This window comes from Solanum stenotomum, unplaced genomic scaffold (genome assembly GCF_019186545.1).
Source record: "Solanum stenotomum isolate F172 unplaced genomic scaffold, ASM1918654v1 scaffold19069, whole genome shotgun sequence".
Classification (NCBI taxonomy): domain Eukaryota; kingdom Viridiplantae; phylum Streptophyta; class Magnoliopsida; order Solanales; family Solanaceae; genus Solanum; species Solanum stenotomum.
In genome coordinates this window covers 32,678-54,980 of record NW_026025354.1, presented here as the reverse complement: position 1 = coordinate 54,980, position 22,303 = coordinate 32,678, and the positions used below count along the sequence as shown (strand labels likewise).

The following is a 22,303-nucleotide window of genomic DNA, read 5'->3' as shown; positions in this document are numbered from 1 at the left end:
TCGATTTGGTGCAATTAATTCTTAGATGTTCTATTATCCTCATAAGGTATTAATAAATACATTTTCCTAATTTTTCATTTGGTTAGACATATTATTATTCTCATATGGTATTTAATAAATATATCATTATCCTCCTATGAAATAAAATAAATTAATTTCCTTTTTTTCCCATTTGGTGCAATTATTAATTCCCTACTTATGAAACAATCACCTATAGAATATATAATATTAATTTCTTTCCTTAAAATACAATCTGAAAGACAAAAAATTGTCTATGTTACCAAATTTAATTAGCAAGATTCACCTTCCATCTCATGTATAAATACATAGCAAAAATAATAGACATATAGTTCCAAGATAAGATAGAGATCTTTCAATTATTCAAACATGAGTTATTTCAAGAATAATACTAATAGTATTTTCTTCTCATTCATCTTTGTACTTAACCTTGCATTAGTGACAAGTTCTTCATTGACCCCAAAACCATCTTTGTTTACTCCTGGTTATCTAGTGGACATTGTTGATGCCCTCCCAAATGGTTCTCCACCTTTGAAACTTCGTTGTCAAGGTAAAAATCATGATCTAGGAGATCGAACACTCAATGTATCTGAAGAATATAGTTTTATGTTTAAAGCGCAATATTCCGGTGGTACATTATACTTTTGTCATTTTTATTGGAACGGAAAAGATCAAGTTTTTGATGTTTTTAATGACAATATATCTAGTGGTTGTGGATCCCTTGCCGCTTTTCTCTCTCAATGTTATTGGAAGGTGCAAGAAGATGGCTTTTATTTTGCAGGTCGTCAAGATGCTCAATTTGAGAAGCGATACTCATGGTAATGAATTAATGTATATATAGCATCGATCTAGATCTATTTCAATTTCGCGTACAATAAGTGAGTGTTATAGCTCTGAAGAAATGATACTCCATTATTTATTTCTTGATTACATTTCATGAGCTATATATATATTATTATCTCATCTTTGTTTAAATTTTATGAAGATTTAACAAAATACATGATCGAGTATGAAAATTTTTTTATGTATGTATGATAGATGTTTTATTCAAGGAATTCAAAGTAGCTTCAATTGGGGGAAAAAAGAAAAAGAAGAGCAAATATCACAAGAAATAAAATTAATTTGGAATACTTCATGATTTGGAAATAATAACCTGGAGGATTTGGAATAGTGCGGACCATATTAAGTGTACTAAATGAAATGTATACCGATAATATATTGTATGAAAAGTATATACGAAGTGAACATGAAAAATGTACTAATAAAAATGTATAAAGCAATCAAAAGTCTCAATTTCAAATTGGGTATGAAAAAATCCTTTATTAGGGAGCGCTTCTCTTTGAATAAGATCCTCCACATTTTTATAAACTTAGTTTAGTGAGTTAAGGACGATTCAATTTGACATGAGTTACTCTAATATGATACTTCATAAAATTATTTCCTTATTTTTCGTTTAAGGCATAAGATTCCTACTTAAATATGGCCTATGGGATGGTCAACATAAATAATCTCTACTGAAAAAAAACCCATAAAGAATCTCTTTTTAATGTTGTGAAAGTTATCACAACGTCTCCTAACTCTTATACAATTTACCAAACGGGCAAACTACAGAAGGTATCAAAATATCTTATTTGAATATGTCATATTGATAAATCACATATCTTAAAGTTTTTTTTAAAATATTTTTGTATGTTACACACTATTATAAATTTTCAAATACACATAATTTCACAAAGATTCACTAGCTACAATAAGGATAACTAGTCATTCATTAATATAATTCTTCCACATGATACAAACAATTTCTTCATTAAAGTTCGGGTAATAAATTTTGGGAGTAGTTCTTTAAAAAAATTTAACTTCAAATATTTGTTTGACCATGAAATTTGAAATTTTCAAGATCTAAAAACAGGCACAGACTAGTTTTTGGGACACTTCCAATCACAAAAGTACTTAAAATTTTTCCTTGCAAAATGAATGTACAAACACAAATTTAAATTTCAAAATCACAGCTTTAAAAATTCAAAATATCAAGTTTTAATTTCATAATCTATGACCAAATCGAAGTGATTTCATGTCAAGCATCAGTAGTTCATTTGCAAAATTTAAAATAATGGATTGGATCCTTTTAACAAAATATAAACTTATGGATCAAGTTTTACATTTAAAAAAAAAATTAGAAATCATAATTTGAGATTTGAAATTCTACTTTTTGGAGAATTTGGTACGTGAAATTTGAAATCCTACTTTTTGGAGAATTTGATATTTGAAATTGAAGTTGAAATTTTATGCTATAAATATTAATTTCAAATCAAAACTTGAAACTAAGTCTCAAATCCTATGGTCAAACATAGGACTGTTCAAAATCAAACATAATTGATAAGTCAACCACAAAATTGACTTATTGGTATTTAGTTATTGGATTAACGTTGTTGATGAACAGTCTTGAAAATAATAGTCTTGAAATATTAAGTTATTGTAATTGTGATGTAAAATAAATGTTTATGTTTATGCTCCCTTAAAATTTAGGTTTTCTTGTATTCCTTACTGTGATTACAACTAAAAAAATACAAGCTTAAGTAAAGCTAGAAAAAATGTTTTGTTTGATGGGATATAATTATGTTGATGAGTGAAAATGAAAAAAAAACATGGAAATAATTGAGCCACTGTTATAAAACTAAAGCAAAATAAGACAAGAAATATAGAAGATGAAAGCAATAGAAATAGGGAGACAAGAGATGAGAGCTTTTCTTATTATTCCAAGTCTTCAAGTGTATACAATATGAACCCTTATGCCTCTATTTATAGTGTAACATAGAGGCATACAAAAAGTTAGTCATAAACATGACATTAACATGAATATAATGGGGGAGGTTATGGAAGTGAAAGGTTACAAGAATAATGGTTATAAAGGTGGAGGTTATGGAGGTTATAGTTATCTTCATAATGGAGGAAAGTAATGGAGTAACTTCTTGATGTAGTGGACATCCACAATATATTATTTTATAACACTTCCCCTTGGATGTCCATAGATAATATGCCTCGTTAAAATCTTACTAGAAAAAAATCTTGTGGGAAAAAATCCTAGTGAAGGAAAAAGAGTACACATATCTTTTAATACGCTTTGAATGTTGCCTTGTTAAAAACCTTACCAGGAAAACCCTACTGGAATAAAACAATGGTTAAGGAAAGGAGTACAACGCGTATTTTTCTCCCCCTGATAAAAACTTTACTTGATATCTCGGAAACAATGTACTCCAATCTTGTATTACAACTTCTCAAATATTGATGTTGGCAATCTTTAGTGAATAAGTTTACAAGATAATCACTTGAATGGATTGACGTCTATCTCACCATTTTGTTGAAGATCATGTGTGAAAAAGACTTTTGGTGAAATATACTTTGTCTGATAGCCTTTGATTGTATCCCCCCTTCAATTGAGCTATATATCATTTTCGTATATGGTGGCTGAAATATCCTTTTTTTTTAAAAATCACATATTTTCTGAATATGATAGATCATGATTTCAACCAAACACATTCCCGACTTAATTCATAGATCAATATTATTTCTGCATGATTTGAAGAAGTGGTTACTAATGTGATTCTTTGAATTTTCAAGATATTAACTGTTGTGTCTCCATATGTAAATAATAGTCCATTTGCGATCGAGCTTCATGCAGATCAAATAAATATTCTGCATCTACATAATCAAATCATTTCTGACTCGGGGATTGATCCTTTCAATTTTATTGAAGCTCGTCTTTTCTTCTGAAAGAAAATCACACATCTTCTATGTGTTGAGTCACTTGCTTTGTTAGTTTCTTGTCATAACTTGAATGATACTATGACAATCTTTTCACATAACTTTCGTTATGTATATCAAATAATCTTCTAGCATTTGCATAACCAGCAATCTGTAAGTGCACCAATTGCACTAATACATGGCATTTTAAATCATTTTCATGAGATCAAAAAGATTCTTTCACTGTGTTGAGCAGTCTCAAAACCATTGGGTAATCAATGGAATTGCTTTAAGACCTTTTAAATCCTTCAAGGATTTTCATATAACCTTCATCGTCTAGTTAGACATAACAATTATTCATTATGCATATTCAAGTATTTCATCTATTGCCAGATTGAAACAAGTCTCATTGCATCCACCACTGGAGAATATATCTCCATTTAATAATGTCAGGATTTTTGCGAAAATCTTTTATGCCCCGAGGCACAAACCACACTTTATATCTTACGGTTATACTTTCGCACAATGATTCATTTGTGCCACACTGACATTATATTTTGATCCATGAACTATAAGATAAAAAACATCACTTTTCTAAGTGAAACAAAATATACTTGAATGGTGCCAATAATATATCTGTTCACACTATATGACATATTTGAATTTAAGATCATCGTAACCATTTATAGCATTGAGTGCTACTTCATATCAAAGATACCGTCGATGGTCATTTTAATTCGGTTCCAATTCAACATAACTTATCGAGATCTCTTCATTTTTCATCATTTTCAGGTACCTAAACCTTTGACAAGATTTTATAAAGTGTTATGTCATAGTGCTCTTTCAAAGCACTTACCTTATTATCATGACCATTTTGATAATTTGCTCCTCTCCTTCCTCAAGGAGTTTTACATTTAGAATCGATTGGTCTATCACGCTCATGGTGTACCATAGACTCTGTCCTTCAAGGACTATTTATTGGAGCATTTGCAGCTTAATTAAAATATTGGGTCAGCAAATACATCTGGCAAATTATTTGCAACATTTGGAAAACAAGTGAGCTCTTACACATCATCCACAATAAGATCTACGAGAGATGTGAAGTTGGTGCACAAGTTCAACAACGGCATTTCACTGTTAACTCTTTCAATCGCTATTTCATGCAGGATTTCAAATTGATTTGGAGTACTTTTTAACAGTGGACAGCTACTAATCCTCAACTTCTTCAGTACTATAGTAAGATGTATTCGTTTGGGGAATGAAAAGCTTGGAAAACTAAAAGGGGGGAATGAAAAGCTTGGAAAACTAAAAGGGGGGAATGAAAAGCATGGAAAACTAAAAGGAGATATAGAGACTTACACAAGTCCTGAATTTTCATGAACCCTACGTTTATTACTGAAATATGAGAAATGTTGGATCACTGGGAGTTCCGCACTCCTATTATTGATAGATCTTATTCTAACTGAGCACAACCTTTAATTCCCAGGTACCACAATTTGATGAGGCATCGCATGGAATATCTGGATGGCAGATGCTCTAGTTTTCCACACATTAATGAAAATAACTGTTGCAAATTAAAGAAACAAGGTTTACGAGCCCATCCAACATAGCTTAATCCTAGCAATCGACAGTCCTTGATCTTCAGATACTGTAATTTGGGCATGGCATCTAAAAGTCCAGATGGTGTAGCCATTTGCAGCTCACTAGCATTAATGTTTCAAGAGAAGAACCTCAATTCCGAATTCAAGTATCTGATTTCCATTGATGCTAAATTCACGCAGTATTTCAAATTGATTCGGAATACTTTTTAACAACGGACAGTTACTAATCCACAACTTCTCCAGCCCGGGAAATATTCTTACTCCAACTCCATCTCTACCATCATTTCTTGTTGATAACGGTTGCACTTCCTTCCACTCAGTAAGTCTAGGCATATTCCACAATACTAGTTCTTTGAGTAACGGGAACACTTGGATATTGGCGTTTTTGTTAACTTCAACACCATAAAATGTAGGTCCGATACATTTCAACTCATGGAATCCTATCAGCTCAAGATGCCGAAGGAGTTTAAGTTGGCCAAGCGATGGAATTTCCTTGCACTTTCTGCAACCACTTAATTTCAACTCCACTAAATTTGGTAACAATTCTTCACTGAACCATGACGGAAATCTAGTCCTTAAATAGTTCACTACCACTAATTTTTTCAAGTTAGGATGTAGTTGAAGACCATCCAGAACATACTCATCATTGACCTCACAGTCTTCTAATTCATCATGGGACCATAAATATGCCAACTTGAAGATATCTGGTTTCTCTTGTAGATGTGCCTTCTTCTCTATTACAGACCAATTGAAGACCTCTGATCATCAATTCACCTCTAAGGTTATTCAAACGACCTAATTCTTCTATTTGACAACCTTTCTCTAAACCTACCTTGAAAAACTGCAGGGGGGTTTGAAGAAAAGTCAATTGCCCCATATTAACTGGCATCCGAAAGTGCTGATTGCAGAGACACCATTTTCTAGAATCTGATCTGAAATCATTGCTGTAATATATGTCTCAAACTTATCATATTTTCCATTTCATCTGGAAGCTCCTCGAGTAAGAAGCAATTACTTACTCTAAAAGTTTGCAAATTTTAGAGCTTGCAAATGGAGTTGGGCAAGGCTTTGATATTAGTGCTGGAGAGATCAAGATATCTCAAGTATATTAGCTTTGCCAATTGAAGCTGTCAACTCCTTGATGCCTGACCTGGATAAATTTAAAACTCGCAAGAACTAAAAGCTCAATAGAACATCTTTGGATATATTGTTTCTTGAGAACAATATGCATATACGTCCTGGCTCATTTATCATATCAATTTGATCACTTGGTGAGTCCCATCCAAAGTATCGAACTTGAGAAAGATTTTCTCCTTCGACACTCTTTTGATCAAATAGTTTAGATTTCAAAATATCTCCAGCCAAATCAGGCACAAGATCATGCATCTTACAGTATCTTATATTGTTGTGCTCATCTAACTCAACATCTTGCAGCCAGGAATATTGCAATAAAAGTTGAAAATACCTGTTCCCAACGTCTTCCATATTCACAGGGATCTCTTGACATAGACGAAGAAACCTTTTGCCATCCAGAGTTGGATTAGTTGGTCCTTTCCAAACACAAAATCTTTTGGAAAAATTGCGAAGTGGGCAAAGCATTTTTTCAGATGTGGAAATGGTAGATAATCATAGCTAAGTTTTAGGATTTTCTTTAAGCTATTTTATCGTTATCATCTTCACCTGCAACTAGGGGGTTACCATCAAGGATTCTTTGCCATTCATGTTTTTCCTTTTATCGTGCCTCCCAACACACTTGTAGTCAATGGTAGACCTTGACACATTTCAACCATTTCTTCAGGAACCTCCCGGTCACAAATGCTCTTTGTTTGAAAATGGGCCAACAATGATCTCTTGTTAATTTTTCCAACATATGATAATCTACTGCTAAAGTAGATGCTACCCTCTTCGAACGAGTAGTCACAAGAATGCAGTTTCCTCTTGACGTGTTTATTCCCCTCAAGGTGTCCATGAAGTCGTGCCACAATGTAGAGTTAACAGGCGACAAATCATCCAGGACTAGTAAATACCTTTTTCCTCCCAATTCATCTCGGAGCTTCTTGACTAGTATATCTCTACTTTAGATCTTAAGTTTCCTCTGTCAATGATTCGAGGATTAGTTCAAGAAAGCTCTTCGTTTCTACCATTTCAGGTAGACCCAACCAAACTTTCTTTCAAAATTTTGCTTGATTTGTTCATCATTGAAAATTCTCTTAGCCACTGTAGTTTTCCCTAAACCTCCCATCCCCACTACGGGAATGGTGCACAGAAAAACTTTGTCTCTCATGTTCAACATCTTCGCCTTTATTTCATTAACATCTCTGTCTCTACCAACAACATCCGAAGCAACTACTACGGATTTTGTTTCTCGATTTGATGGTACTTTCCAAGAAGCAACAACATCCGTTGAATTCATCACACGTTTTCAGCATCTTCAACAACTCTCTCAAGCATCTTGAGTCATTCTTCCACAGCCTGATCGTCGACTTGTTGTCTTTCAGCCAAATAAAATGAAGAACTATTTTATCTTGCGTTTGGCAAGAGGTATTAGACCTTATTAGATTATTTATCCCACCATTTATACCTTAGTTATGTGATACATGGTGAAATAACTTATTCCAATAATTTATTCGGAGATTAGTAATTTTGGAATAACTTGTTCTTGAGCCAAACGAGCGCTAACTTTAATAGAACTTTCTTTTAAACTTCATTTGCATTAGCTCGATTGTAAATAACTGATAAGTTATACGTGTTGATAAATATTTGTAAATATTAAAAATAAGTAATTATGTATTTCAATAAAAATGCTAAAATTAATAATAAGCACTTGACAATTGACATGGTTGCTAAAAAGTTCTCATAAGCTATTTATTTTGTTAAACATAAATTTAAAAGTATCTTCTAAAGAAAACGAGGAACGACAACGCTGATGATGTGCTTTGCTGTAGTAGATTGATTTGGGTATTTGTACATTGTTCTTTTGCCCACTTAATAAAAGGCCCCAGCGCTCTATTTATTTTTTAAAAAAAAAAAGAAAAGAAAGAGGAACGACAACGCATATAGAAAGAACAAAAATTCAGGGGTTTAGTTACCAAAGGAAAATAAAATTTAAAAGGGTTTTGTTTTGGTAAAGGATTTTGGAGAATTAAGAATTAAGGATATAAAATAAAAATATTTGTCAAAATAGAAGAGTTTTGCCATGATAATTTTTCACCTTTTTCGGAAAATTATTTCTTTGTTCAAAATACAGTGTTTGGCCATAAAAATTTCCAATATAATTTGGAATTGGAAAAACGCACAAATCCTTATTTTCACAGTCAAATCCATCGGTGACCCTCTAAAGTTTGCACCAAGTTTCATTTAAACACTTCAACTGTGCGAGGTTCATTTTAAACACCTCATGTATGATTGATTCCGCTGCTTCATTTTGACACTTTTTTGACAATAAGCAAAAAACTGAAGAGAGTGTAATACACTCATTAATGACATGACAAACAACCAATTAAATGATTACATGTGTTATTTTAAGTTAAAATTATTTTTAGATCTATTTAGTAAATAAAATTAAAATATTATTCTAAAAACATCAATCTAACCCCTTTCCCCCACACCCTGATAGTAATTGTCTTCTTTACTACACCCAACAATTTTCTTTATTTTTTAATCTACTTTTTAAAATTGTTTCAGATCTTTTTTATTTTTCTATTTTGGTGTTGTTTTGAGAGAAAAAGAGAGAGAGGAGGACCGGAGGGGGAGGGAGAGAAAGAAAGAAAGAAAAATATAAAATAGGAGTGTTCATATTTATTTTTTGAGTTATGAGCTCAAATGTACTACTTATTTTATATATATATATATATATATATATATATGGAAAAATCACCCCATATATATATTTAAGAGTCAATATTACATGTTTTAAATCTACTTTTAAAAAATTCTTGCTTATAACAGTTTAATTACGGGTTATAACATATCACTAATTATTTATAAATTAATTAAATTTTAATTATCGAGCTTCTTCAATTTCAAATAATTAGTTGTTATAAAATTCAAAATGGTTTTCGAATTAGTTTGAATAAATTATAATTTTTCAAATAATATATATTGTTTTATATAAATACATTTTATAAATATTCGAAAATTGTCTCAATTTTTTTTTTTAGTTTTACTCAAATATTTGGTTAATTAGTTTAGTTAATTAATACTTTATATTTTTAAATTAATAAAAATTCATGTTAGTTTAATTTTGGCTGAATTGAACCAATTGCCTCAATTTGATCGAAATTGCAATTCACGATGGTTAGTTTCTTAAGTCAAAATGTCAAATTGACTACATTCTTTTCTTTTTTTCAAGAGTAAATGACATATATATACAACTGTTATGGAAAATTAGCAACAAATAGCCCATAATTAAATAGCATTTAATAGACAAAAAAAAGAGAGCACAAATTAGGCCATATTAACAGGCGGCATACTAATAGGGTTTTTTTTTTTTAAAAAAAAATTCTTGTGAAACTAACCGCCACACACAGCATTAAAAACGGAACGTGGGTAAACAGTTAACTAAATTATCTTTTATCACATAATTGGATTTTTATCACGTGAATGAACAATCATGTATACAATGCATGCATGTATACATATCCGTGTATTCATTCACTAAAAATGTAAACACTGAATCGAATAATCTTTTATCACATGAATGAGTTTTTATCATTTGAATGAACAATCATGTATACATATCCATGTATTCATTCACTAAAGATTTGTATACATTCCAGATTCTTCCTTCAGTGTGTAAATGAGGATTACACTTGAAAATTAAAATGTTCAGCATTACACAAGTCAAAAATATTCAAAGCATGACTAAAATTTGATGTTTTGGGTGGAGATTCAAAAAATCAGAATCAAAATCTCCTTTTTTAGGAATAATTCTAGGAATATTTTCTTAATCGTGGCAATTGATACCCACAATCAATTACTATCTCCTTAATTTTCGCCCAAATATAATAACTTTCAACTTGAAAAATTAAAAAAACAAGAAAAAAATTAACAACAATATAAAAAGTGAAGACATGCAAATCTTCTAGAGAAGATATAACATCAACTTCTAACACTTTTGTTTAAAAGGATTGAAGAAGAATGATATAATTGTTTACATTATCAATAAATATTCATCAATCAAAGAAAATATGTATATGAGAAAAGAGGAGAAAAAAAGGGAACAAAGTCTCACTTCCCAATAAAACTGCAACATGTTGTCACCAAATTAAAAAATAATTAATATAAATATAAATTACTTCCCATATATTAACGTGGGCCAAAAGGGCCAAAATATGCCAATTTTAATTTTAAAAAGGAAAAATCACCTCATATATCTATTTAAGGCTTAATATTACAGCCTTTAAATGTACTTTTTTTATATTACTACTTATAACAGTTTAATTACAAATATTAACATATTAGTTTTAATTTATAATTTAATTTATTTAATATAATTAATTAGTTATTATTTTTATAATTACATTTAATTAATAAGTAAGAGAAATAACATTAATATTAGAGAATCAATTGTCATTATCTCTTCCACCAGTTTAGGGATAACATTAATATTAGAGAATCAATTGTCATTATCTTTTTCACCATTTTGGGGATTTTTTTCCAGATTTCACACAGCAACCCCCACCTTCCTCTTTTACCCACACGTAAATCCCACACCCCCACCCCCACGTTTCTCTTTTACAGAGAACTAACCTTTTCTCTCTCACCATCTTCAACGTTCGTCTTCTTCATTCAAAAAGAAAATCAGTAGAACTCCCACATTTATATGATTTAATGGTGGGATGAGATCTACACACGAATAATGTTGAAATTCCTGCAAAGTGTGGTTCCTCTCAGTCGAAGGACCAAAAGGAGAAAAAAAAATGAAGCAAAGAAAATGGTGAGTCCGGCAAATCAAAAGGGAAAGAAGAGGAAGGGGAAAATTGTAGAAACCCCTTTTGATTCGAATTCTGATTTTGTTAGTGAAATAAAAAAGAAAAAAAGCAACAAATGTAGAAATTGCTCAATCTTCAAAACCATCAACAAGAAGAACAACAAAAAAGAAGGAATCAGAAATTCGAATATCCAAAAAAGGCAAAAAAAAGTTGTTAGGGTAAGTATTATATTTAATTTATTTTCACATTATTCAAATTAGTGATTTTTTTGCTAAAAATATCACATTATGCTTATTGTTGTTTCGAAACTTTTGTTTGGGTGAAACTTGTACGAAATGTGAATAATATTTATATGAATCTCACTTTAATATATGATTTTGGGATATTATATGAAATGTGATATAATATTGGTATGCAAAAGGTATGAATTGTGTTTTGACATTGGTATGAAATTGGTTTGATATCAATAGCCCAATGGTATGAGTTGTTAAATTGGTATGCAAATGGTATGAATTGTTAAATTACTCTGTTTTGTCTGAATTATGACTAATATTGATATGAAATTGAGATTTTTTCTAATAGGAAGGTTTCTTTTTCAATTTCTTCATTAATGTATTTAAATTTTTAACATTGGTATGAAAATGGTATAAAATGATTTTTCTTTCAAATTTTTTTCAGTGATTGTGGTTTGTACACGTGTCTATTTGCTGAATACATCAGTAATGGAGTTTTTGATATGCGTTCTGTTGATATCGATGCAAAGTACCATCGTCAAAGGTATGCCACAATCATATGGCATTATGGAAAAACAAAGAATGATGATGGCACGACTAGTGAGAGTGAAGTAACTCACACTGTTGCTAGCAAATTTGATGGACCCCGCATAACAAAAAAACATGCTCCGAATACCAGCAATTATCCCACACCAAGACCACGGAGATCAAATTTGAGATAGTTGATTGCACCTTAGACTTTTTAGAATTACAAGTTTTTTTTTTACTTTTGGACGATATTTTTGTGTTTGTTACAGCTTTAAGTATTTGATATATATATATCCACTGTTTTATTTCAAAAAGATACCAACTACACATGAATTACAGATTGACTATTGTAATCGCAGGATACTAGTTATACACATACTGCATTCCAAATGGATACACCATTCTAAAGATAAATTACACATTGACTATAATAATTCTCAAGATAACAGTTATATACAAAATGCATACAAATTGGATTCAACATTTAAAGTTTATGATTTTACAATGTCTTATTAACTAGAAAGAAATCATACTACTAATTTAGAGTTCATGAACTAACTCTGACTTATAATTGGTATCCAAAATGTACACCTTTGGCATCCAAATTCATATTCTAACACAAAAAAAAAAAAAAAAAAAAAAAAATGAAGTTGGTATCCAACATGTATAAATACCTTGTATAAATGATTATGCCAATGCAAAATAGTGATAATTGTATTTTGTAACAACCTCAATTACATTTTTGTTTTACGTTTTTTTCATCCTGGACAATTTACAACCTAATTGTAAATTATATTGTCTTAACAAGCGTGGATTAAGTATTTTTAAAGATGTATGAAGTTGTATATAATCTGTATAAATACTGGAATAAACGAATCTTACAATTTAAAACAGAGATCATTAAATGTTGCACCAACATCAATTACATATGGTTTTATTTTATTTTTTTGAAAATGGATAAAATAAGACTTTTTAATTAATTTTAACAGATTAGAGTGAATTAAGGAAAACAAATATTCCTAATTAGTTTGAATCTCCTAAATTTATGCTAATTAAAAATTATCATCAATCAATTCAAATTTAATTAATACATCTATTTCCATTTTTTCAGTTTTTTTCTTTATTATTTCTAATTCCATTTTTTTTTTAATTTTCGTTTATCTTTTTTTTTAAAAAAAAAGTTTTTTCCAATTAATAAAAACATTTCTTTTTTTAAAAAAAATTTCGTTTATCTTCTTTTTTTTAAAAAAGTTTTTTCCAATTAATAAAAACATTTCTATTTTTTGTAAATTTGTTATAACCTGAAATTTTTAATGCTATAGCTTGAAAGTCTAAATTTACTGCTATAGCTTGAAAATAGTACTATAATATATGTCATATATGAAATTTACACATTTAAAAAACCTTTTTTTGTTATAAAAATAAAAAGGGGCTATATGTTGCCAATTAGTTAAAAGAGAGTACATGCTGTGCCATTTTTTCTTTTTTGAAGACCCTTTTTCATCCAACTTTTAAACTAAAATTGGGCCATATTTCAGCCCATATGTTCATCACCAAACAAACCTCAGTTTCCATTCCCAACACCAACACCAACAGCCCAGCCCACTATCTCAGCCCACAACCAACAATACAAGCAGCAATACATACATACAACGTCTATACCAGTGACCCCTACACTCGTCTTCCTCGTCTTGAATCAACGGCTCCCTTCAATCGTCCGCAACGGCTACTTGATTTTTTTTTTGAATTTCATCCATTCTTCCCCCAAAAATCAGTCCTATTTTCTCTCTCTCTCTCTATAAACCCGTCTCCAGTCCTCCCTCAATCAAGGGGTTACGAAAAAGTGAATACAAAAGCTAAAATCAAAGAAAGAATCCATCAATTTCTTTTTAGATTGATTTCAGAAATCGGAGTTCGCTGAAGCTCCCGCTTGTTGTGGTGAAGTCGCTGCTCCAAGTTCGTTCCCTTCAGAAGGTAATATTCATGTCCCTGTTGTTCCTAATGTGTGGATTGTTTAACTCTTGATTGTGTGTGTGAGGTGATTAAGAGTTAGATTCTAGGATGTTTTAATAATCGTTGATTCAAAATGGTTGATACAATTGGCTTTGTAACTATACCTCTTTGATTTCCTTGTTATCCATTCTGTGTTGATTTCCATGTTTAGTGCTTGTACCTGTTTCAAAAGTGTTCCCGTTGCTTCATATTGTTGTCATGTTGTGTGTGTTTCGAGTTCATCTCGAGATATTGTAGTTGTTCCATCTTAACTAGTTGAAATGCGTCTTTCGATCTGCATGAACTTTTCATTGACAATTATGATTTCTCCGATCTCAGAATGGCTGCAACAACACTATACCAATCGGTTGGGACTCGTCAGTCTTGTAGAAATAATGGTAACTCTAGATTGTGTCCTGATTATGGGCATGTTTCCTTTAGATCAGTGTCCAAGGTTTCAAGGTTGATGTGGGATTGTTGAGAGGAGGAAGTTTTGTTCTAGAAAGATAGGTATTTGTATAATTCAAGCCTCTGCTTCTCAGGCTACGGTTACTGATGAAGCTTCAGTACCATCAAGTGCCACCACTAGCGAATAAGAAAACAAGTATGATAGTCCAATTCTTGAACTGTTATTTTCAAAATAATCATAAACACAACACAAGACAAGAAGAATCTGTGATCATTTCTTTCGTCATAACATTAAGAAGTAATTGTTCCCCTCCTCGGAAATGATTTTCATGGGATAAATTATATGATTGTTTTAAGCTACTCTGCGGCACCACATCTGATTCCAATCTTACTCTTTTCCCTTTAGGTGAAGCTGCTTTTATCCTAGAATGAAAAAATCTTGTCCACTGGTTGTGTAGATGTGCCTTTGAGTCACAAAGGGTGTGGAAGAGGCCGTTGAAGCTGGAAAACGAATTAGCAATATAACCTACCGACATGATCTATACTTCTACTTTGATTCGTGCTCAAATGACTGCCATGCTTGCATGACAGCAGTGCCGCAATAAGGTTATTTTGTGGTTAAAGCTTGTAACATTTGGACGATCTTTGCTTCTTCTTAATTTTGTTTTGTCATACGGATTAGTAGTTAGTAGCTCAAGTGTTTTATATATATGGTATTATTTTGTTCACAGGGTCCAAAAAAGAAAGTTGTATGTGCATATAACGAATATGTTATTGTTTCATGGATTGGCTGTGACACGCAACAAATTTCCATCTTGCATCAGAGGTTCAGAGAGAAAGTAAGTCAATATTTTTGTTGGTTCTCTCTTTTTATACATTATATTGAGTGGTCTTTGCTTCTTAATATGTTCTGTTATATATCGCACCTCAAGGAGGCTGATGTAGATAGTCTAATGCCATCCACAACTCGAATTGGTGACCTATAAGTCAAACAGGGACAATATTATCACTCTCTATAGTACTTGAGATTTATCAGATGAAAGTTCAGGCAATATGGCTGATACTAGGGATGTCAACATAATAATTGAAAGATGAATGTTTGGGGAATATGGCTGATACTGAGGCTGTCATTATAGTGCTTGAATGCTAAAAACTCGTAAACAATATGTCACATAGAGTTAACTTTATCTTAGATGAAAATTTGGGTAATATGACTGACACTATGAATGTCAACATAATGCTTGAATAATTTTGTTTGCAATTGTCATGCAATGTGGTTTCTTAGTTTCCATTTGTCTTGAAATAATTATAAATTTCTTTCAAAAGTTATGGTACAGTTGTGAGATACAAAAAACATTCTAATAAAAACTATGATCCATAGACATAAGTGAGTGCTTGATTTCTTTCTCTACAGTAAAATTATATGGTTTTCGCTTTATTAGATCACCATGATCACAGTTGATACAGAGGAGCGACTCCATCCTAACCTTAGAGAACTTGATAGCAGATCACATTGTTTAAAAGTCTTTCATAGTTTATTAATCTAGGTTTAAATTATTTTTTTTCTACTTTTTTATTTGTTATCAAATTTTGTTTGTCTATTCGGAAGCAAAATGATCATTCATTCTGAAAAATCTGTAAATGATGAGGAACAAAAAGAATAATATACAAAGTTGGTTGAGTTGAACATAGAGTACTCTGCCAGATAACAACAATACAGCATAAACAAGCTAAGATGAAATTTTTAAAAAAGAATTCCAACATATTTGAAAGATAAAAAGATAATATTGTTAGTAACTACTGGTGTCTCTTTATTTTTTCTGCTAGAAAGATTGTATCTTTTTATGGACGTATTTGAGATTATTATCCATTTCACACGAGGGTTTGACTCACAAGTTCAACATTCAACAGGAAGTGCACGAGCAGATGTAAAACTGAAAATAACTTTCTAGTGATCTGTGATTTATAATTCATTCAAATTTCGTTGTTCATTCATTTATGCCATTGCTTTGTGATTGCCAGGTTGTACTCATTAGCGATGTTCCGAGATCCTTAAATTGTACACAAACCAAAATAGTTATATATTATAAATATTTAAGTTTAACTAAGCCATGGAGATGCTGTGAAAGCTGAAGGTGAAGAATTCACATATGTTATTTGGAACTTTTACTACTTCCAGAACCTTGATTAGTGTTATATTTCATTATTAAAGAAAATGAACACCAATTTATTAAATAACTGGTGTCATATTTATAAATTCAAGGGATTATCAGGGTGAACAGCCCCCCCCGGGGTTGGCGAGGCCTACGGCAAGCGCCCTCAGGTCTGCGTCCTCGGGTCAAGCGTCTTTGGGGAAGACATCCTCGAGTCAAGCGTCCTTGGGGAAGACATCCTTAGGTCAGGCATCCCTGGGTTAGGCATCCTCGGGTCAGGCATTCTCGGGTTAGGCGTCCTCGAGTCAGGAAGCGTCCTCGGGTCAAGCGTCCTCGGGTCAGGAGTCCTAGGGTTAGAAGTCCTAGGTCAGAAATCCTCGGGTCAGGCATTCTCAGGTCGGCGTTCTAGGGTCAGAATTCCTCGGGTCAGGCGTCCTCAGGTCAGGCGTTCTCGAATCAGAAGTCCTCGGATTAGGCGTTCTCGAATCAGAAGTCCTCGGATCTGGGGTCCTCGGGTCAGGCATCCTCAGGTCAGGCGTCCTCGGGTTAGAAGTCCTCAGGTCAGGCGTTCTGGGGTCAGAAGTCCTCGGGTCAGGCGTTATAGGGTCAAAAGTCCTCGGGTCAAGGGTTCTCGGGTCAGGTGTTCTCGGGTCAGGAGTCCTCGGGTCAGGCGTTCTCGGGTCAAGCATCCTCGAGTCAGGCATTCTCGAGTCAGACGTTCTAGGGTCAGAAGTCCTCGAGTCAGGCGTTCTCAAATCAGGCGTTCTAGGGTCATAAGTCCTCGGGTCAGGCGTCCTCAAGTTAGGCGTTCTCGGGTAGGGCGTTCTAGGGTCAGAAGTCCTCGTGTCAGGCGTCCTCAAGTCAGGCGTTCTTAGGAGCGTTCTCGAATCAGAAGTCTTCAGATCAGGCGTTCTTGAATTAGATGTCCTCGGATCAGGCGTTCTCGGGTCAGGCATCCTCGAGTCAGGCGTTCTCAGGTCAAGCGTTCTCGGGTCAGGCGTCCTCGAGTTAGCCGTTCTCGGGTCAGGATTTCTCGAATGAGAAGTCCTCGGATCAGGCATTCTTGGGTCAAGCATCTTCGGGTCAAAAGTCCTTGAGTCAGGCGTTATCGGGTCAAGCGTCCTAGGGTTAGGCGTTATCGGGTCAAAAGTCCTCGGGTCAGGCGTTCTAGGGTTAAAAGTCCTCGTGTCAGAAGTCCTCGGGGTTAGGTGTCCTTGAGTCAGGCGTTCTAGGGACAGGCGTTCTCGGGTCAGAAGTCCTCGTGTCAGAAGTCCTCGGGGTCAGGTGTCCTTGAGTCAGGTGTTCTCGGGTCAGGAGTCCTCGGGTCAAAATTTCTCAGGTTAGACGTTCTCGGGTCAAGCATCCTCGAGTCAGGCATTCTCGAGTCAGACTTTTTAGGGTCAGAAGTCCTCGGGTCAGGGCTCCTTGGGTCAGGCATCCTCGGGTCAGGTGTCCTCAGGTCAGAAGTCCTCGGGTCAGGCGTTCTCAAATCAGGTGTTCTAGGGTCAGCAGTCCTCGGGTCAGGCCTCCTCAAGTCAGGCGTTCTTGGGTAGGGCGTTCTATGGTTAGAAGTCCTCGTGTCAGGCGTCCTCAAGTCAGGCGTTCTTGGGTCAGGCGTTCTCGAATCAAAAGTCTTTGAATCAGGCGTTCTTGAATTAGAAGTCCTCGGATCAAGCGTTCTCGGGTCAGGCATTCTCGTGTTATGCATCCTCGAGTCAGGCGTTCTCGGGTCAAGAGTTCTCGGGTCAGGCGTCCTCGAGTCAGGCGTTCTTGGGTCAGACGTTCTCGAATCAGAAGTCCTCAGATCAGGCATTCTTGGGTCAGGCGTTCTCGAATCAAAAGTCCTCGAATCAGGCGTCCTCGGGTCGGTCATTCTCGGGTCAGGCATCCTCGGGTCAAAAGTCCTCGGGTCAGGCGTCCTAGGGTTAGGCGTTCTCGGGTCAGAAGTCCTCGGGTCAGGCGTTCTAGGGTTAAAAGTCCTCGTGTCAGAAGTCCTCGGTTTCAGGTGTCCTTAAGTCATGCGTTCTAGGGTTAGGAGTCCTCGGGTAAAAAGTCCTCAGGTCAAGCGTTCTCGGGTCAAGCGTCCTCGAGTCAGGCATTCTCGGGTCAGACGTTCTAGGGTCAGAAGTCCTTGGGTTAGGGGTCCTTGGGTCAAGCATCCTCGGGTCAGGCGTCCTCGGGTTAGAAGTCCTCGGGTCAGAAGTCCTCGGGTCAGGCATTCTCAAATCAGGCGTTCTAGGGTCAGAAGTCCTCGGGTCAGGCGTCTTCGAGTCAGGCGTTCTTGGGTAGGGCATTTTAGGGTCAGAAGTCCTCGTGTCAGGCGTCCTCGAGTCAGGCGTTCTTGGGTCAGGCGTTCTCGAATCAGAAGTCTTTAGATCAGGCGTTCTTGAATTAGATGTCCTCGGATCAGGCGTTCTCGGGTCAGGCATTCTAGTGTCAGACATCCTCGAGTCAGGTGTTCTCAGGTCAAGTGTTCTCGGGTCAGGCGTCCTCGAGTCAGGCGTTCTCAGGTCAGGCGTTCTCGGGTCAGGCGTTCTCGAATCAGAAGTCCTCGGATCAGGCATTCTCGGGTCAGTCGTTTCTGAATCAAAAGTCCTCGAATCAGGCATCCTCGGGTCTGGCATTCTCGGGTCAACCATCCTCGGGTCAGGCATCCTCGGGTCAGGCGTCCTAGGGTCAGGCGTTCTCGGGTTAGAAGTCCTCGGGTCAGGCGTTCTAGGGTTAAAAGTCTTCGTGTCAGAAGTCCTCGGGGTCAGGTGTCCTTGAGTCAGGTGTTCTAGAGTCAGAATTCCTCGAGTCAGAATTCATCGGGTCAGGCGTTCTCGGGTCAGATGTTCTCGGGTCAGGATTCCTCGGGTCAAAAGTCTTCGGGTCATGCGTTCTCGGGTCAGGCGTGCTCGAGTCAGGCGTTCTCAGATCGGGTGTTTTACAATCAAAAGTCCTCGGGTCAAGCGTCCTTGGGTCAGGCGTCCTTGGGTCAGAAGTTCTCAGGTCAGGCGTTCTCGGCTCAAAAATCTTCGGATCAGGCGTCCTCGAGTTAGGCATTCTCGGGTCGAGCAACCTCTGAGTCAGGCGTTCTCGAGTTAGAAGTCATCAGGCGTTATCGGGTCAGGCGTCCTCGGGTTAGGCGTTCTCGGGTCAGAAGTCCTCGGGTCAAGCGTCCTTGGGTCACACCATTTTTTTCACTCCCATTTTTACATTTACAGGCCCATTTTATCCTATGGATCTTGCGCTCCGGAGCACGAGAAATTGTTTTTCTCAAAAAGTTTCATGGGGACCTCCATAATTAGTTGGGAAATCACCATGCCTCAAACCATTTTCTTCACGCTCATTTTCGCATTTACATGCTTTTTTTTTAAATCACCCAAATTTCTTGATTTTTCGTTAGTTATGCATTGATCTGGTCCCCCGGAACACCCAAAAAATTTTTATCAAAAAATTTTATGAGGACCTACCTCGATAATGAGATGGGGAACCACCAGGTATAGTTACACCTTTTTTTTTTCACACTCATTTCTGCCTTTACAAGCCTTCTTTATAAGAATTATCCAAATTTCTCAATTTTACATGTAGCACATGGATCTGGTACTCTAGAGCACCCAAAAACCTTTTCTCAAAAAGATTTATGAGGACCTCTGTAATGAGTTGGGGAACCACCACCACGTATACTTACATTATCTTTTTTCACGCCCATTTATGCATTTATTGGTTCTTTTTTAGGAATTATCCAAATTCCTTGATTTTTCGTATGTGCCTGGATCTAGTGCCTAGAGCACCCAAATATTTTTTATCAAAAAACTTTATGAGAACCTCCGTAATGACTTGGGGAACCACCAAGTAAACTCACACCATTTTTTTCACACCCATTTTCACATTTACATGCCATTTTTTAGAAATTACCCAAATTTTTTCAATTTTTTGTGTGTTATATAATAGCTTATAGATCTGGCGCCCTAGAGCATTCAAATTTTTTTATGTGTTATAGCCCATTGATCTGGCGCCTTAGAGCACCCAAATTGTTTTTCTCAAAAACTTATAAGAGGACTTCCGTAATGAGTTGGAGAACCATCACATATACTCACATCATTTTTTCACGCTTATTTCTACATTTACAGGCCCCTTTTTAGGAATATCCAAATGCTTCGATTTTTTGTGTGTTAAAGCCCATGGATCTGGCGCCTTGGAGCACCCAATTTTTTTTCTCAGAAAACTTTATGAGGACCTCCGTAATGAGTTGGGAAACCACCACGTATACTCACAACATTTTTTTCACGCCCATTTCCGCACTTCCAGACCCTTTTTGAGGAAATACCCAAATTTCACGATTTTTCATGTGTATAGCCCATTGATCTAGCACCTCGGAGAATCCAAATTTTTTTCTCAAAAAACTTTATCAGGACCTTCATACTGAGTTCGAGAACCACCACGTATACTCACACCATTTTTTGACGCTAATTTTTGCATTTACAGGCCATTTTTTTTAGAAATAGCCCAAATTGCTCGATTTTTCATGTGTTATAGCCCATGGATCTAGTGCCCCGAATATTCCAAAAAAAGTCTCAAAAAACATTACGAATACCTCCATAATGAGTTCGGAAACTACCACGTATACTCACACCATTTTGTTCAAGTTTATCTCTGCATTTACAGGCCTTTTAAGAAATTACCCAAATTTCTCATTTTTTCATATGTTATAGCCCATGGATCTGGTGCTACGGGGCACCCAAATATTTTTTCTCAAAGAACTTTATAAGGACCTCCTTAATAAGTTGGGAACCATCACGTATATTCACACTACTTTTTTCACGCCCATTTTCGCATTTACAAATCTTTTTTTAGGAATTACCTAAATTTCTCATTTTTGTTTGTTAAGCCCATGGATCTGGCGCTTAGGAGGACCTAAATTTTTTTTTTCTCAAAAAACTTTATGAGGACCTCCGTAATGAGTTGGAGAATCATCATGTATACTCGCACCATTTTTTCACGCCCATTTTCACATTTACGGACCCTTTTTTAGAAATTACCAAATTCCTCAATTTTTCGTATGTTATTGCCCATGGATATGCCGCAACATAGCACCATTTTTTTCACGCCCATTAATGTATTTATAGGTCCCTTTTTAGGAATTACCCAAATTCCTCGATTTTTCGTGTGTTATAGCCCATGGATCTGGCGCNAAGAAATTACCCAAATTGCTAATTTTTTCATATGTTATAGCAATGGATCTGGCGCTACGGGACACCCAAATATTTTTTCTAAAGGAACTTTATAAGGACCTCCTTAATAAGTTGGGAACCATCACGTATACTCACACTACTTTTTTCACGCCCATTTTTCGCATTTACAAACTTTTTTTTAGGAATTACCTAAATTTCTCATTTTTGTTTGTTAAGCCCATGGATCTGGCGCTTCGAAGGACCTAAATTTTTTTTTCTCAAAAAACTTTATGAGGACCTCCGTAATGAGTTGGAGAATCACTATGTATACTCACACCATTTTTTCACGCCCATTTTCACATTTACGGACCCTTTTTTAGAAATTACCCAAAATTTTCAATTTTTCGTGTGTTATTGCCCATGGATATGCCGCACTATAACACCCAAAAAAAATTTCTCCAAAAACTTTATGAGGACCTCCGTAGTGAGTTGGAGAAGAACCACGAATACTCACACCAATTTTTTCACGCCAATTTT

General features: G+C 35.1%; 4 protein-coding genes and 1 long non-coding RNA gene across 5 annotated transcripts; 1 reads left to right on the top strand and 4 right to left on the bottom strand.

Moving 5' to 3' along the window:
- Window positions 1-5,471: 5,471 nt before the first annotated feature.
- LOC125850775 (putative disease resistance RPP13-like protein 1) lies at window positions 5,472-6,962 on the bottom strand. The gene is made up of 2 exons (XM_049530616.1): window positions 6,599-6,962; window positions 5,472-6,097 (listed from the first exon to the last, which is right to left on the bottom strand). Exons 1-2 carry the CDS (start codon window positions 6,960-6,962, stop codon window positions 5,472-5,474), a joined length of 990 nt encoding a protein of 329 aa, XP_049386573.1.
- Window positions 6,963-13,828: 6,866 nt separating this feature from the next.
- On the top strand, window positions 13,829-15,508 carry LOC125850779 (uncharacterized). The gene is made up of 3 exons (XR_007444842.1): window positions 13,829-14,031; window positions 14,864-15,063; window positions 15,189-15,508. It is a non-coding gene; the product is annotated as an uncharacterized LOC125850779 (long non-coding RNA).
- Window positions 15,509-17,002: 1,494 nt separating this feature from the next.
- On the bottom strand, window positions 17,003-17,686 carry LOC125850774 (protein IQ-DOMAIN 14-like). Its single transcript, XM_049530615.1, has one exon. It carries the CDS (start codon window positions 17,684-17,686, stop codon window positions 17,003-17,005), a length of 684 nt encoding a protein of 227 aa, XP_049386572.1.
- Window positions 17,687-17,874: 188 nt separating this feature from the next.
- Window positions 17,875-18,498, bottom strand: LOC125850773 (protein IQ-DOMAIN 14-like). Its single transcript, XM_049530614.1, has one exon. The coding sequence runs from the start codon at window positions 18,496-18,498 to the stop codon at window positions 17,875-17,877; it is 624 nt and encodes a 207-aa protein (XP_049386571.1).
- Window positions 18,499-18,595: 97 nt separating this feature from the next.
- On the bottom strand, window positions 18,596-19,264 carry LOC125850772 (protein IQ-DOMAIN 14-like). The gene has a single exon (XM_049530613.1). The coding sequence runs from the start codon at window positions 19,262-19,264 to the stop codon at window positions 18,596-18,598; it is 669 nt and encodes a 222-aa protein (XP_049386570.1).
- Window positions 19,265-22,303: the final 3,039 nt, after the last annotated feature.